The 16946-nt window shown below is 45.3% G+C and overlaps 1 protein-coding gene across 1 annotated transcript; it reads right to left on the minus strand.

Moving 5' to 3' along the window:
- Positions 1–429: 429 nt before the first annotated feature.
- Positions 430–891, minus strand: LOC116463367 (small ribosomal subunit protein eS19-like). The gene has a single exon (XM_032754160.2). The coding sequence runs from the start codon at positions 865–867 to the stop codon at positions 430–432; it is 438 nt and encodes a 145-aa protein (XP_032610051.1). The 5' UTR covers positions 868–891.
- Positions 892–16946: the final 16055 nt, after the last annotated feature.

Consider the following 16946-nt stretch of genomic DNA (forward strand, 5'->3'; position numbering starts at 1 on the left):
ATTTCAGGGCTCTGTAGAATCTCTCTGGTTCTCTGACTGTGAGTTAGGCTGAGAGTTTAAAGATTGGAGCGTGTCCTTTACTTGCCATAATAACTCCAGTGAACTCAGAAATAGCTATCTCATCCCATGGTCCTGAAGTCATCACTACCATGTAAGTGTGGCAGTCCCATGGCTCTCCGTGCCCTGACTTCAGTGGGAACATTGTCACAATCAAATGATATTAGTAGTGATGTCAGTATGAGCCATTGATTACTTGTAATCACTGGTGTATAGTAAACTGGCTCTCTCGGGGGGAAATAATATCTGTAGTTTTTGCAGATTCCTTTTATTTCCTTTTCTTTGTTTTTTTGTTTGGTTGGTTGATTTTATTTATTTATTTATTTATTTATTTTATGAATGAGGCAATTTATTAATCCAGCATGGTTGGTTCTAATGCTTCTTGTTGGCAGCTGCCACCTGTCCAGCGATTCTGTCCAGATCTCTCTGTCCCTGAGGTGTCAGTTTGCGGCCCCCGTCTTGGTCCTTTTCCACCATTTTCAGCCCCTCCAGGGCTTGGAGGACCCGGCGGGCCACACTCTTGGAGCCTTGGCTGAAGTGGCTGAGCATGACGCCGTTTCTCTGACGTCCCCCATAGATCTTGGTCATGGAGCCAACCCCAGCGCCACCCCGGAGGTACAGGTGCCGTGCTGTGGAAGCAGCTCGCGTGTAGAACCAGTTCTCATCATAGGGAGCAAGCTCTTCGTGCTTGGCCAGCTTGACGGTGTCCACCCATTCGGGGACTTTCAGCTTCCCGGACTTTTTGAGGAAGGCTGCCAGAGCTCTGACAAACTCCTGCTGGTTCACGTCTTTTACGGTAACTCTAGGCATCGTGTGGCCTCTGTGCTGCCAGCCAGGGGAAAAGCGGTTGATTTTATTTTTTTGAGACAGGGTCACACTCTGTCACCCAGGACAGAGTGCAGTGGTAGGATCGTAGCTCACCGTAACCTCAAACTCCTGGTCTCAAGTGATCCTCCTGACTCAGCCTCCCAGTGTGCTGTGATTACAGCTGTGAGCCACCATGCCCAGCCAGCTTTTGCAGATTTCTGTGGTATAAACACTCCCACCATGACTGATTTTAGGCTGCCAATGGGATGTCACTGAACACAGAGTTGAAAAGAGGTGTGTATGACTGGCTCGCACCAGCTGGTATTCAGCACACCTGTGCTTGTATTCCATATTTCATAGGCACTGCAGTCAAGCATGAGGATGTGGCCAATCCAATCCCAGAACCCCTTCTTTGAGAGTCTGTTTCCTGGGACCACTCTTGGTACCAAGTGCTCTGTTAGTCAAGGTCCAGCCAGGAAAGCAGAAATTACACCAGCTGTCTTAACAAAGATAATTTAGTATAAGGAACTGGTTAAACAGGTAATGGCGAACTGTCAAAGCCAAAAGAAGAAGACATTGAGGTATCACAAGGGTAGTAATGGCAGGAAGAAACTACCGTTCCTAGGGTTAAGAGAACATAGGGAAGATGCTGGGGTTATGGGACTCCGGGAGCTCAGTGGGAGGGCTTCATGGAAGTGGCCATGGACTCCTGAGGAGGGAGCACTGGCCAGGGCTGGGGCCTCTGAGGGGATACAATGAGGCTACTTCTGGGAGTGCCAAAACCACGTGGAGACTGAACAACTACTGCTTTCGGATGAAAGATCACTGCTGAAGCAACACTGTCAAGAACAGGAACAGGACAGGAAAGACTGGTCCCTTCTCCCCTCTTCTGATTTCAGGTTTTCCTTGAGTGCCTCTCCCAGTGGAGCCTGAGAGAAAACCCGCTGACTGAGGAGAAATGACATGTCCAGAGACTCAGCCCCAGTATGTCAGAGCAGGGTGTAGAGGGTTAATTTGGAGCTGAGAGACAACAGCTTCATAGCTACCAATCCCTTTTTTATTTCTTTAAACATAGTAGACATACTTATTTTTACAGTCTGTTCAGTGCCTGACTTGTGTGCAGTTCTACTTTTATTGTTTCTGGGGGCTTTGGCTCAGTGTGGCCTGTTTCCTTGTGTGTTTTATTGCCTTTGACCTTATCTGTGAGAATCCTTGGAGGCCGAGCATTTCAGTTACCTCCAAAACTTAGCGGCCCAAATATAAACAACCATTTAATTATTCGCACTCACACTTATGGGGGTTGACTGGGCTCTGCTGGGTGGTTCACACTCAGCCTCTCATGTGGCTTTCGTAAAACAGCAGCTGAGTCTGTGCAGGGAGTTTAGGGCGAACTACAAAGTTAAAGGGCATAGTTCCTAAATCACCCTCCCTCTGACACCAACTGCAAGTTTGTTGGTGTCTTCAAACCACTCTCCAGTTTGATAATTCACTGGAAGAACCCTCAGAACTCACTGAAAGCAAGTGTACTCATGGTTTTGGTTTATTATAGGGAATGTATACAGATCAAATCAGCCAAGGGAAGACGAGCATAGGGCAGAGGGCTCCAAATGTGGAGCTTCTGTCGCCCTCCCCCATGGAGTCAGGACATGATATGGTTTGGCTGTGTGTCCCCACCCAAATCTCACCTTGAACTGTGATAATCTCCAAGTGTTGTGGGAGGGACCCGGTGGGAGGTAATTGAATCACGGGGGCAGGTTTTTCCCATGCTGTTCTCGTGATAGTGAGTAAGTCTCATGAGATCTTATGGTTTTATAAAGGGAAGTTCCCCTTCACAAATTCTCTTCCCTGCTGCCATGTAAGACATCCCTTTGTTCTTCCTTCGTCTTCTGCCATGACTGTGAGACCTCCCCAGCCATGTAGAACTGTGTGTCCACTAAACCTCTTTCCTTTACAATTACCCTGTCTTGGGTATGTCTTTATTAGCAGTGTGAGAACAAACTAATACAGGATGTGTGACTCTTAGTGTCAGTGAGTAACAAAGTGCATGGAGTATTACCATAGAAGCTTGCCTGAGCTTCAGTGTCCATAGTTTTTACTGAAGCTCCATTATGCAGGTATGATTGACTGATTGCCCATATGAATGATTTCAGTCTCCAGGTCAACTGATATCACATGATCCCAAGTCCCCACCCTGAGCCACACTGTTGGTCTTTGGTAGCCAACCCCTTGCTGTCTGGCTAGCCCCCACCCCCAATCACCTTGTTATGACTATCCAGTATGACACAAGGCTACCAGGTGAATACTCCTGTCAGTTAAAACATTCTGAGGACCCAGAGATTACTTCCCAAACACCAGGACAAAGGCCAGATCTGTCTGGGTAAGGCCAAATTCTTCATTATCCAGTCTGGAATCATTGGAAGGCTTGCATGCTCACAGGTCTGGCCCCTGGCTGGAAGAGTTCAGCCAATGGGAACACCTGGGACTCTGTGGTCACTTCTCTGTGACTTATATGTTTTGTCCCTGAGCTGTCTCTCCAGATCAAGGCTTCAGGTAACGGGACTTTTTACATAGCAGCTCAGGGCTTGCAAGCTAGTGTCAGAGAGAGGGAGGGAGAGAGAGAGAAAGAGAAAGAGAGACAGTCCCAGATGGAGGCTGTATCACCTTTTCTAACCTAGCCTCAGAAGTCATGTGGGATCACTTGCTCACTGCATTTTATCCTTTGAGGCAGTCCAGAGGCCTGTACAGTTTGAAAGGGTGGGGATGGAAACTCTACCTCCTGGTGGGATATGGCAAGTTTCTAGGAGAGCACATCGTGTAGGAAATACTGTTTCAGCGTCTGCAGAATATACAATCAGCCACACCTGGGCTGGAGGTGGCTCCTCCAGAAAGAATTTGCCTTTGCCTTGTCTTATTCCAGGTAGAAGTGGAGGGTGGGCACTGACCAGGGTAGCTTTCAGGTCTCAGTTTAAGATTTTCAGACCACCCAGGTAGTGTGAATTTGGGCTGCAAACCTTTGGGAAGCCTACCCTGTGCTCCTGATTCTTAGGATAATTGGCCTTTTCCCCTCACTGAGTGCCTCCACCTGACACTTTTCCTTTGGGGCTAGGGGCAGTGTTTTGGGCTCATTGTACACTGAAGGATCCTGCTAGACTTCCCAACTTGGGTGGGCCCTGAGCTTTGTCTTTTGTCCTATAAAACCTAAAGTACTGAGAAAATTAAATCACTTGTTCACAGGCTTCCACAATTCCCCAGGACAAAACAACAACAACAACAACAACAAAACAAAAAACCAGCTTTGGGACTCAGCTTATCCCTAAGGGCTTAATCTTCCCTTCACTGTTTGGCTTCAGAACACTCCTTATGCTGGCTCATCAATGCATTTACAATATTTTATCCAGCATGTGAGTTGTTTTGATGGGAAGGGTCACTCAGCATGTCTAATCCTCCATATTGCCAGAAACAGAAGTCGCCAGAGTAAAGTTTTCATGTTAAAAACACTTCGTTGCACCCATGCCTCAGATGTTAGTTTCTCATACCATTTCCCCAGAAATGGAAACCAGGACTTTTTGGAAATATGGATGATTCTTGGCCTGGGGTAGGGAATATTTGAGGTGAACTTGGAACATCTTGTATAGGTAGAAAGTAAGGAAATGCTCAAAAGATAAAATAATGAGAACATGTCAAAGGGACACCAACTGGAAGAGCTCCCAATGGCTGAAGCTGTGACAATTTGAATAATAAAATAAATAACATAGTATTGGGTTATAACCCAAAGTAGAAAATAGGCCGGGTACAGTGGCTTACACCTGTAATCTCAACACTTTGAGAGGTCAAGGCGGGAGGATGGCTTGAGCCCAGAAGTTCAAAACCAGCCTGGGCAACATAACAAGACTTTGTCTCTACAAAAATAAATAAATAAACAAATCAAAGTAGAAAATAAATATCCTTGAGTCTATAACGACATCAATAAATGATTGAATAATAAACAGAGTAGAAGTGACACATCTCCCATACAGAAAAATTGTAAATAATTGATGTTAGATATACTCCTCCCTCCAGGACGTGGAACATAACTTCCACCCCTTAACCGAGTGCTATGCTTAGCAGCTTTCTTCCAAAGACTACAGGATGGAAAGTCGGGGGAAAAGCAACTTTAATAGTGGGACTCTGGGAAGCCATTGGTAAGCCAGGTGATCAAGGTCAACATCGTTACCAATAAATCCTGCTGATAGGAGGTACTCTTGATATGATGTGATATGACGTGCATTTCACCTTTGTGGTCTTCACCCCCAAAGCCCACCCCAGTCAAGTCATAAGAAAAACATCAGAAAATCTTAAACTGAAGGACATTCTATAAAACACTGGCTAGTACTTCTCAAGGGCAAGGTCATAAAAAACAAGGGAAGTGTCAGAAGGTGTCACAGCTCAGAGGAGCCCAAGGAGGCATGACAAGTAAAGGTAAGGTGGTATCCAGAAGCAAAGAAAGGACATTAGAGGAAAAGCACGGAAATCTGCATAAAATATGGAGTTAACAATAATGTATTCATCATATTAACAATGGTTCATTAGTCGTGACAGATGTGCCACAGTAATATATGTTAAGAATGGGGAAATTGGGTGTCGAGTATATGGAAACTCTCTTTATTATCTTTGCAACTTTTCTGTAACTCCAAACATACTCTAAATTAAAAAAAATGCTATTCTAAAATTAAACTTGTTTAACATTTTTTAAATTGAATTTCCAACCTCCTTCTGTAGGGGGCAAACTCTCAGGCACTCAGACCCTCTGATCAACCAGAACACACAATGCTGAACCGTGTTAAGGAAATGAGTGACTTTGTTGTCATCCTCTTCCTCCCTTTTCCTCCTTTGGAAACACAGCCACCTCTGGCTGTCCAAGTCCCCCTATCCTTCATGGCCTCAGTCACTTACCCGTCACTCACTTTTTCTCTTTAATGCATTCTTTCATCCAGGTTTTTAATACAATTTGCAGTCAGATTTTAATGGAATGTATTTATTATAGCATTTCTGTATTTAATTTGTGATTTATCTTTTGCATTTCCTCAGCATCTACTGTGTGAGCCTCCAGCACTGGGTGCATTTAGCCTCACCGTCTGGCAGGGGGATGTTGCAGAAAAACAAAATCATCACAATCCGTGATAAACACGAAAATGGATGAGAAGAAAGCTATGACGAGACAATTAACTTTAGAGACTGAGAGAAAACTTAGAACCTCAGAGGATGTTACAGAACAGTTTTGGAAAAAAAAATCATAAGAAAGATCTTGCAAGACAGAAAAAAAAGGAAGGGTTCTCCCAGCCAAGGAACAACAGCTGCAAAGGTCGTGGCGTCCGTGGGCTGCGGGGGCATGCGTGGGGAAAGGTAAGGGGAGTAACAGTCACTCACGTGGACTGAGCTCCTGTTCTCCTGTTCTGGGTCCAGCACCTTATTAGCATATGTTTTAGTTTCCTATGGTTGCTGTAACAAATGACCACAAACGAAGTGGCTGAAAACAACACATATTTATGATCTTACAGTTCTGGAGGTCAGATATCAAAAACTGGGTCCCATAAGGCTAAAATTAAGGTGATGGTAGGGCTGTGTTCTGTCCCGGAGGCTCTAGGAAAAACCCATTCCTTGCTTTTTCCAGCTTCCAGAGGTCACACACGTCCTTGGCTCATGGCCACTTGCCTCATCTTCAAATCCAGCAGTGTAGCATCTTTAGTGGGGTTTTTTTTTTTTCCTTTCTTTCTTTGAGACAGAAGCTTGCTCTCTCGTCCAGGCTGGAATGCAGTGGCACCATCACAGCTCACTGCAGTGTTGATTGCTCCAGGCTCAAGCAATCCTCCCACCTCAGCCTCCCAAGAGACTATGGTGTGTGTCACCACACCTGGCTTTTACTTTTATTTTTTATTTTTTTTTTGTAGAGAACGCACTAATAATAACAACAACTGCAGCTACCATTGGTCAAGTGCTCCATGCCAGGCACTGTTCTAAGAGCTGCGTGTGTATTCCTCATACATTCTCACAACAAAGATGTAGTAATATTATGATGTTCTTTGGTGTACAAATGAGGACACTGAGGCACCAAGAGGTTTAGTAACTTGCCCCAGAGCAGTGAGAAGCTGGAGATGGAGGACCTGGATGAAATAAACCATGGGGCAGATGAGGGGACGTTGCTCAGAAGTGGGGGCCATGGTGAGAGAGTCAGGGGCATGGGCTTATTTGTTAATTTTTTTACTATCTCCCTCCCAGCTAGAGAGCCAGCTCCATGAGTAATCCATCTCTGCTGAACACTCTACCCTCTAACACCTGGCAAGGGCTTAGAGCATAACAAAGTCTCAACAAATGGAAGAGTGTGTGAACAAATGAAGAAATGAATGAATGAATAAATAAATTAATGAAGATTCAGGGTCACCAAGGGTTGAAGTTTCAGGACAAGCTGGCACACAGGATTTGTTAAAAAAAAAAACAACAAAAAAACCCACTCAGAGACCAGGTGACTCATGCCTGTAATCCCAACATTTTAATCCCAACATTTTGGGAGGACTGCTTGAGTCTAGGGGTTCAAGACCAGCCTGGGGAACAGAGAGAGATCCCATTGCTACCAAAAAAATACGAAAATTAGCTGGGTATGGTGGCGTGCAACTTTGGTCCCAGCTACTCAGGAGGCTGAGGTGGGAGGATTGCTTGAGCCTGGGAGGCGGAGGCTGCAGTGAGCTGTGATTGTGCCACTCCACTCCAGCTTAGGCAACAGAGCGAGAGCCTGTCTCAAAAACGAAAACAAAAACAAACAAACAAACAAAAATCCCCACTCAGACCCAGTAGCTCAGAACCAGCCTGGATGGGGGATGGGGCAGCCATAGAACCACGCACCCCCATATCTTTGCAAAAAGGGGTGCAATCATATGGCTAACCCTTGCCCACGTTGAGGGAGGCTCCTCCAGACTCGGGTAGGAGGACTCCGGCAGGGCTGGCTCCTCAGCTGAGGGTCTCAGTAAACTAGGTGGCTGTCAGTCAGGATGGATGGAAGAAGGTTCATGCTTTCTCCCCTTGCCCCCAAGAAGCAAGCTCTCTCCCAAGGCCCCGAACACCTTGATTCTTCATTCTTGACTGTGAGCAACCAGGGGATGGATTCTTGGTCCCAATCTCTGTGCCTGGCATATAAAAGGTGCTCAATACATGTTTGATGAATGAACAAAATAATGTAATTAAGAATTTGAGGGGGCACGGTGGGGGGAGTTTTTTTGCTCCTTAGGACTTGTCCCCAACCACCCAGAAGACCACATTTGCATACAAATAATTGATATTCTAATTACAAATCATTTGTATTGATTTAATAAGCAGATCCCCAAAGCATCTCTAGAAGATAATTAGATTCCACGCTTCTCAGGGGTAAGAACGGCATATTTACCTCATTGTTCCCCTATGGCAGTGTGAGGCAGAAGAACTGTATGATAAATGTTTGATGAGGCAGTGAGTGAGCATGGTCTTAACTGTGGGGAGATTTTACAGGGTCCCCACAGATCATTGCCAGTGTAGTGAGGCAGTTGGGAGGGGGCAGGGAATGCGTTTTGTTAGTGTGTATGTCAAATTTGCAAATCTCTCTTTTTTCCAAGCCCTGGTGATTTTCCACCTCACGGCCTTCATTCATTGAGCAGACATTTGTGGAGGGGCACAGGGGCAGAACACCGAGGACCCAGAGATAAAAGACACGCAGACCCGTGTCTCCCCCTATCTAGCTAGGAGACAAAGCAGAGTAAGACAGAACCTTGAGTGACCCTGCCAAGGAGTGGCTGGGGACGAGGGCCTTAGACCTCTCCCTGTTGTTTCTGTCGGCCTATCCCCAGGCCACCCCAAAGAAATGACAATAATACATAAACATTAAAAAAGGATTATGCAACCAGTGAGTGAGAGCATCATTGGAAAACTTTGTTATTTTCATTGATCTGATTAGAAACTGTGCTTACTCTGCAAATGCAGCTTTGAATCCCCTCTTCCACTGTCCTTCTGACTAGTCAGCCACCGCAGGGTGTCTGAGAAGAGAAACTGTGAAGCAGCCTCTGTTTGTCAGCATCAGAAAGGAAATACGAGTCCCTGAATGCCAGAGCTAGGGAGGGGGAGGAGGAGGGAGAGGCAGAGATGGAGAAGGAGATGGGAGAGAGGGATGGGGGAGGGGAAGGAGGAGGGAGAGACAGAGATGGAGAAGGAGATGGGAGAGAGAGAAGGAAAGAGAGAGAGGGCAGGAGAGAAAGAGGGAGGAGGAGAAAAAGGAGGAGAGAGAGAAGGAGAGGGAGGGAGAGAGAGACAGGGAGGGAGAGCTGGGGAGAGGGAGATATATATATATATATGGGGAGGGAGGAGAGAGGACGAAAGAAGGAGAAAGAGAGAGAGGGAAGAGGAAGAGAGAGAGAGAGAGGAAGGAAAAGGGAGGGGTAAGGGGGGAGGGAGAGAGATGGAGGAAGAGAGGGAGATGGAGGAGCAGAGAGGGGGAAGAGAGAGGGAGGAGAGAGAGGGAAAGAGACGGAGGGAGAGAGAGATGGCGGAGAGATGGAGCTAGAGGGAGGGAGGGAGAGAGGCAGAGAGAGGGGTAATTTAGGAGTGCAGGGGAGACCATGGCATGGCATTGTAAGTTTCGGTTTCTCCATTTTCATTTTTCTGCTCCCCACTCCCAGGAATGCTTAGAGCCATAGATTATCAAGTGACTGTCACAACTTTGCTTTTGTATCTAGGGGAAAACCCCAAACAAGAGTGATTGCAATAGGTAAAGTACTTGCCGCGCTCTCCTGAAATCCAGATGCTCGCAGCAGGCCCTGCCATTTTGTGCTGAGAAAGGAACGTGTCTTTGCTATGACACGTTCTTTGCTATGCCTGTGCAGATCAGGCAGTAGGGAAATTGTGGGCTCTGTAGACCGACGGCCTGGGTCCCAACCTGCCCTTCGCAGTGCTGTGACCCAGCAGATGTGTGGCTTAGGCTGCTGGCAATGCCTTCCAGACAAAGACCCCCAGGACACATCTGTGGGGGAATAAGTTCACCCCTTGGGCACTTTGGGAGTGTGAAGCAGTTCCCTAGGAGGGGTCAGAAGAGACTCGGGGATTGGGGATAATGTTGGTGATTTCAGGGCAGGGGTCCAGGAAGTGAGCTTTGCTCTGGGTTAGGTGCTGTCGGGACGAAGACTTGGGGTCATACTGTGATTGCATCCACAAGGACTAGAGTGACGGAGAAGTCTTGATTATGTTTTGACCCGTCATGGTCAGAGTGGCCTTGTGTGATGTCAGTGTCCTGTGACATTGCTGAAATTGTCTTGTGAAATTGTGGCCTTGTGTTGATGTCAGTGTCTCTTCGACAGGAGAGAGTATACCAAGGCCAGCTGCGAGGGCCAGGCCAGCTTCTGATTATCTCTTCCTCATTGTCTGAGCCTCGGCCACTTCCTCATCTGTACGGTGGGCATAATGGAAGTTCCTGCCTCTTGGATCTGGGGAGGACTCAGTGAACGGATGCAAGTAAAGTTCTCGCTGCAGTGATGTTAGCTCTTATCACAAGGATGGCACACTCGTGGGGTCTCACATCACCAGGGATTTCAATGAGGTCCCTAAATCTATCTCTTATGTCAGAATCTGGGGGTTGTGTGGTGTGTGAGCCTGGGAGCTCTTGTGTTCTCTGAGACTGTTGCTGCAGCTGGGTTTGTCTGTCTTTGGGTACTTGGTGAAGGAAGTAAGTTCATCATGTAGTTGGGGTTGGTAAACCCCTCTTGTACCAAATACCCCAATTACATCCAGGAATTAGGGCACTGAAAACCGGTTCTTTATTTTTTATTTTATTGTTTTCAGACGGAGTCTCACTGTCACTCAGGCTGGAGTGCAGTGGCACAATCTTGGCTCACTGCAGCCTCCGCCTCCTGGGTTCAAGCGATCCTCCCGCCTCAGCCTCCCGAGTAGGTGGGATTACAGGTGTGTGCCACCACACCTGGCTAATTTTTGTAGTTCTAGTAGAGATGGTGTTTCACCATGTTGGCCAGGCTGGTCTTAAACTCCTGACCTCAAGTGATCCACCCACCTCGGCCTCCCAAAATGCTGGTATTACAGGCGTGAGCCACCATGCCTGGCCGAAAACCGGTTCTTCATAATCATTTTCAACTCTGTGAAGACATCTCCTCTCCTCCAATATTTACATGTTTTTAAGTAAAAGCCTACGATTCTTAACTTGCAGCAACTAGGAAAAGAAAAATGTCATAAATACCTTCTGTTATTTCTTCCTGTGGGAAAGGTATCACCCAAAGAACCATCTCCCCATTTCTTCATTTCTCGGAAGATTAATTAATTCCCTACTGGGGTCCTCATTTATTTGTCTTGTGATAGGGCATGGCACATGGTAGGAGTCCTGAAACCGTGTCCTGGTTTTTCATTTATTTATTCCTGGGAGTCTGAGATGTAGGACTTTGCAGTGGCAGGAATGTTTTAATGTTTGACAAAACAAATAATAAATGAGGATGGCTCAGCCTTTGAAAGCAGGTACCTGGGAAGGCAGGAATGCAACCTTTGCCTGGCCTCAGCAGCTGCTGTGCTCTCTGCAGCGTCTCCAGGGCGCCCCGCCTCCTCGGCTGTCTTTGCGTTCCTTCCCAGCCTCTCTGCTCCCTGCTCTGAGCATCATTTCTCTCGGTAAAACCCCTTTGAACTTATTATTCTCCTGCAGCTGGGGCTACAACGAACCTTTTGTCTTTTTCTCATTTTACTTTGCAACTTAAGTCATTTTTCTTTTCTTCGTTTCGTGTTTATATGTGTACATGCATGCATGCGTGGGTGTTCTATTTTGAAATGACAGCATTATAAAAAATAAAGACAAGCTTTTATGTTTTTCAGGCTTTAATATAAAAACAATAAAGAATTCCCTAATGGACCCGTGGCAAAAAAAGCAGGCACTAAAATGTACGTGGTTTTGTAACAAGCAGTTGTATGCTAAGGCTAATAATGGAATTTGTATGTTTATTATTGGTGCAATTAATAATATTGATTTATATAGCCCAACTGCTTGCCCTCATTAGCTATTCACAGTAGCCTCATGAAGTTTGCAACGTTATCCTTTAGCAGTGTAAAATCACACACCAACTCCCAGAAGAGGTAGGCAAAGTTTAAGTACATTCACTGACTCAGCAAAAGACTGAGGAATGTCTTCCATCTGGCCTTGAAGCCCCTTTTAATAAATAACCCCACCGTCATTCATTCCAGAGACCATCCCAACTAAGTCCAATTTTATTCCACTTCTTGAAATGTTCTCTTCACAGTTTCTGGATTTAAACTTAAACTTGCACATCCCTCCACTCCAGCGAATGCTGAAGAGCTTGTAAAGTTCTCTTTTTTTTCCTTTCCCTGTTGGCTGGGTTCTTCCATCAGGTGGCTGTTTTTTGGGGGAGGAGACTTTGATATACACAATAATCATCTGCATACGTGTACTGTAAGAGGCTTCAAAACTTGCTGTCCTTTCAGCACCCACAAGGTCGTTCACAGGTGGTTTATAAAAACTGCCACTTGAGGCTGGGCGTGGTGGCTCACATCTGTAATCCCAGCACTTTCGGAGGCTGAGGCGGGTGGATCACGAGGTCAGGAGATCGAGACCATCTTGGCTAACATGGTGAAACCCCGACTCTACTAAAAATACAAAAAAATTAGCCGGGCGTGGTGGTGGGCGCCTGTAGTCCCAGCTACTTGGGAGGCTGAGGCAAGAGAATGGCGTGAACCTGGGAGGCGGAGCTTGCAGTGAGCCCGGATCGCTCCACTGCACTCGAGCCTGGGCGACAGAGTGAGACTCCGTCTCAAAAAAAAAAAAAAAAAGACTGCCACTTGGCCACCAACATTGCCCTCTCCTACTACCTTCAGAAGTAATTTAAGAACAGGGAAAGAAGCCCACAGGGATCTCAATTCTCTAATAAGGGGTTTATCATCTTGGAAATAGGAAATATAAAAATAAATTTAAGCATGCAAACATTCTTGGTGGGATAGTTCATGATTCGAGGGCCTGGATATTAAGGACTGACTCAGGTCGCAAACTGCCCAGCTGGCAGAGAGCTTCCACGTCACCCAGCCCAGTCTGTTGTCATGTTTGTTTGTGTTTTAACTGTTGTGTGTTCTCATTTATATGCAAACAAGATATGGCTTGACCTTATCACTTGAGCAGCTGATGGCAATTTTAATGTTGATGGTAGTATACCACTGGAGCATATTCCACGCCCCAACGCTGTACATTAGCCTCTAATTTACATTCACAACCCCACAATTTTCTTCTTAAAAATGCCCTTTTTCTAACGGAGTGGAACCTTGTAGCTTTCCCCTTATATTTTCCATACGTTTTATTTAAAAGAGGCCTGAAGGTTCATTCTGGGCTGAATATTAATAAAGAGAAATCTGACCCCCTTGTTCTGTTCCCACCCCTCTAACAGCAATATCTGAGGTTCTATTATCTTCAAGCACATTTCTCAAATGGTCTCTGGATTTTTAAATTGTTTCTTGGAAGATGCTGAAAAGTTGTGTTTAAAATAAAAAAAAATAAGCGAATACATGTCTGATTAAGATCATAATTAATAAAGTGATTCATTTTGACCAGGTGCTGGGTGAAAGCTTCTTTTTTCCCTTCTTCTGTCTTACAAGCTCCACTGGTGTTATAATGAAAAGCAGTAATACTCCTGGTGGGTAAATTTTAGAAGGCTGATGATGCTTGGCTTCCCAACCAACACTGCCATTTTTAGTGGAGAATCATGTTTTTGGCCAGTATTATCATAAGCCAAACAACTGATAGATTTAAAAGGCTCTGTGTTTTATAGTTTACCATCTCAATGGAAATCTGCTTCTTAAATTCTAATGGAAAAAAAATCTGCAGTAAACTTTGAAGTTACTTAGAAATCTAGGTCCATAATTTAGTTCTTATATGCTCCAAGGCAAGCAGCTAGATGCTTGTGGAAAAATAAAGCAAGGCTGTTTTGTGTAAGCATTTAAAACATCCCTGTTTGTTTTGGGTGTGTGCTAATTTGTGTCTTCCTTTTTGGTGTAGTGATTCCCTTTTTATTTTATTTTTTGAGATGGAGTCTTGCTCTTGTCCCTAGGCTGGAGTGCAATGGTGCGATCTCGGCTCACTGCAACCTCCACCTCCCAGGTTAAAGCGATTCTCCTGCCTCAGCCTCCCAAGTAGCTGGGATTACAGGCGCCTGCCACCATGCCCGGCTAATTTTTTTTTGTATTTTTAGTAGAGACGGGGTTTCACCATGTTGGCCAGGCTGGTCTTAAACTCCTGACCTCAGGTGATCCACCTGCCTTGGCCTCCCAAAGTGCTGGCATTACAGGTGTGAGCCACCGTGCCCGGCTGTGATTCCCTTTTTCTTGGCAACAACAAATGGACTGGCTTCTGTCATAGTACTATCTTGACAGAGTGTAGACTAATATTCTCCTCTTTTTTCACAAGTGAGAGGCACCTGCCTATTCTCCTTCTTAACAGGTATTATTTATGCTCCCTCTATCCCCTATTGTCCAAGCGGATTTAGGGCAGCTTGAAAAGATATATATTAAATTTCACAATGAAATGAATGTGTGCTATAAAGTTTTACATACTTGCCCCAAATCTGGCTCTAAGGTTTTTACTGACCAAATTGAATAGGGTGTGTGTGTGTGTTTAAAAGGAGAAAAATAAGACAAATGCAACTTCAGTGTTATCTATTGAGCCAATTTTCATTAAGGATTTGAAGACAGGATTAGAGTGCAAGAGCTCCTGATTTTTTTTTTTCTAATAAGAAAAAATCCAGCCGGGCACGGTGGCTCATACCTGTAATCCCAGCACTTTGGGAGGTCAAGGTGGGCGGATCACGAGGTCAGGAGATCGAGACCATCCTGGCTAACACGGCGAAACTTTCTAACACAGTGAAACCCTGTCTCTACTAAAAATACAAAAAATTAGCCAGGCATGGTGGCGGGCGCCTGTAGTCCCAGCTACTTGGGAGGCTGAGAGGAGAATGGCGTGAACCCGGGAGGCGCAGCTTGCAGTGAGCTGAGGCCATGCCACTCCAGCCTGGGCGACCGAGCAAGACTCCATCTCAAAAAAAAAAAAAAAATCCACACGTACTCATGGTAAAAATTTTAAAAGTACAGAAGTACATATACAGGAGAAAGTGAAAACCAGGTGATCGTTCTGTGGGCCACGCCTCTCTTCTCAGAGGTAAGTTCTGTTAACAGCTTGGACTACAGATTTCCAGACTTTAAAAGCAGAAAATAGTAATATCAAGTGTTAGCAAGGATGCTGTGCAACTAGAATTCTTGCACACTGCTGGGGGGAGCTATATTGATACACCCCTTTACTTTTAGAGATGGACTTTTGCTCTCGTTGCCCAGACTGGAGTGCAACGGTGTGATCTCGGCTCACTGCAACCTCCGCCTCCTGGGTTCAAGTGATTCCCCTGCCTCAGCCTCCCAAGTACCTGGGATTACAGGAGCCTGCCACTATGCTCGGCTAATTTTTATATTTTTAGTAGAGTTGGGGTTTTGCCATGTTGGCCACGCTGGTCTCAAACTCCTGACCTCAAGTGATCTACCCGCCTTGGCCTCCCAAAGTATTGGGATTACAGGCATGAGCCACCACACCCAGCCAGATATACCATTTTAGAAAACTACAAAAGCAAAAACGAATCAGATATTAGAATATGTGTGTGTGTGTGTGTGTGTGTGTGTGTGTGTGTGTATTTCTCATGACCCAGTAATTCCACTCCCAGGCACATGCCCAAGAGAAACCTGTACAAGCCTTTACACCAGAGATGTATGTAAGGTTCATTGTGGTACATTCATAATGGCAAAAATCTGGAAATAATCCAATGCCTATCAATATAGACTAGATAAATAAATGGTGGTTTATTCACACAGTGGAATCCTACGTAGCAGTGAGAATGAATGAGAATATGACATACCATGTTGGATGAAAGAAGCCAGACCCATATAGAACCATATAGTATGTATATAAAGTTGAAACCAGACAAAACTCATCAGTGATGTTAGAGAAGGAGTGCAAGGTTGGGCATCTGAGATGTGGCAGATGTCCCACTTTGTGATCTGAGGGCTGGTTATGTGGGTAACTGTTGTGAAATTTAATTAAGCTGTACCCAAGATTCATGGCATTTTTTGTAGGTTTTATACTTAAAAACACAGAAAAAAACAAAACAGCAAGCCACCAGACTTATAGCAAAGTTATTTTAACTGAATCAGAAAATGATTATCAGGGAGACAGCTTACAAAAATATTGTGAGATGTTTATGCTTTGTTAATGCTGTGTTAAATGACAGCTATAGGTATCCCACCAAAACAGCCACATGTGATAAGCTCTTATTATCTTCCCTTTGTGAAGATAAAGGAAACACAGGTCAGAGAGGTTAACGGCCTTGTCCAGGGCTGCAAAGCCTGGAAAGACGCTCTGATGAGACTCATATCCAAGCCTGTTTGTCTCAAGCCCTCTCTGCTCTCTCTGGTTCCCTCACTTGAACTTGTAGGTATTCTTTGGCACAACTACACTGTACAGGCAAATGTGCTTCTACCTAAGAGGAACAGCAAAGAGAACATGGGTGTGTGTGAGCCAGTGCTTCTGTTGGCAATGAAGAGTACTAGAGGTGCAGGGTTCAAGTCAACACTGGGATGGTAGGGGTGCAGGGTTCAAGTCAACACTGGGATGGAAAGACTAGCATCTTTGATGAAATCCCCAAAATAATGGAAGATGAGGGAAGACCTTTTCTTCTACAATCTAGGGCACTGCGCTGTTCCTTTCTTCCAGGGGCAGCAAACTTCCCTCTAAGTGCTCACTGGTGGCCTTGCTGACCTGCTTCTAGAACCCCCATCTTAACTACTGAAGAGCAAGCAGAGGGAGGAGTTGTATAAGATAAGGATATGGGAAGCTGGGAAGCTTCAGATACCTTGGTACAAATAACTTGCTGCTCACCAGACACTACAGCTGTCAAAATTCTGGTACTTCAGTATCCAAAGGTCATTTAAAAATGACTTCAGAGTATTTGGTTAAGAAGAACATATGATGAGTAATATCACAAAGAGAAACCATCTGGGTG

This window comes from Hylobates moloch, unplaced genomic scaffold (assembly GCF_009828535.3).
Source record: "Hylobates moloch isolate HMO894 unplaced genomic scaffold, HMol_V3 SCAFFOLD_34, whole genome shotgun sequence".
NCBI classification, from domain to species: domain Eukaryota; kingdom Metazoa; phylum Chordata; class Mammalia; order Primates; family Hylobatidae; genus Hylobates; species Hylobates moloch.

What these genes read in the sequence shown, in the direction of transcription:
- LOC116463367 (XM_032754160.2), bottom strand. Translation starts at nt 867, where the DNA reads ATGCCTAGAGTTACCGTAAAAGACGTGAACCAGCAGGAGTTTGTCAGA.